At 16.4% G+C, this 731-nt stretch overlaps 1 protein-coding gene across 1 annotated transcript; it reads left to right on the top strand.

Moving 5' to 3' along the window:
* PGSY75_0024100A (putative eukaryotic translation initiation factor eIF2A) lies at positions 1–335 on the top strand (the record flags this gene model as incomplete). Its single annotated transcript, XM_018783385.1, has 1 exon — positions 1–335. A coding segment is annotated over one exon (335 nt), but the record flags the coding sequence as incomplete, so codon positions are not given.
* Between the last annotated feature and the right edge of the window lie 396 nt (positions 336–731).

Here is a 731-nt window from a genome sequence, read left to right as displayed (position 1 = left end):
ATTTTGAAGAATTATATAATGTCATTATTTTACCATTTAATAAAATTAAATTTCAAGAACCAGAGGAACCTATAGATATCAATTTAGAGCATACTACTTTACAACCATATATTAATAAACAACTAGGTATTGATTCCAAAAAAACAGGTATATATAGAGCACCAAGATCTACAGGTCTAGTTAACTTAAATGGATATCTATCTTCAAAACTTCCAGATAGGGAAAAATCTTCTTTACCTCCTGGATGTAATTTTGTTAATGAAAGCAAAAATTATAATAAAAAGAAAAAAAAAAAAAGAAGTTCAAAAAGTAAACAAAAGAGAGAGACATTCTAAAATAATATATATATATATATATATATATATATATATATACATACATGTTTTTGTATACATATATTATTCCATATTCATTCATAATGTGTATATATATATATATATATTTAATCATCTTATGTTTATGTTTACGTTTATATTAAAACCTTAAAATTTAACATATTTTATTTTTTTTTTTTTTACCATATGCATTATTTTTATTAAAAATATAAATTTATTTTTAAAAAAATAATAATAAAAAAAATAATGTATATGATAAAAAAAAAAAAATTACTATTTTTTATTTTATAACTTAAAAATATAATTTAATTTTTTTTAATTTTTTTAATTAAAAAGAATAATATAATTTGTTTCGTTTTCTTAACTTTATTTAAAAAAAAAAAAAAAAAAAACATA

Source organism: Plasmodium gaboni, assembly GCF_001602025.1.
Source record: "Plasmodium gaboni strain SY75 chromosome Unknown, whole genome shotgun sequence".
In the NCBI taxonomy this organism is placed as follows: domain Eukaryota; phylum Apicomplexa; class Aconoidasida; order Haemosporida; family Plasmodiidae; genus Plasmodium; species Plasmodium gaboni.
This window is presented reverse-complemented; position numbering and strand designations above follow the sequence as displayed.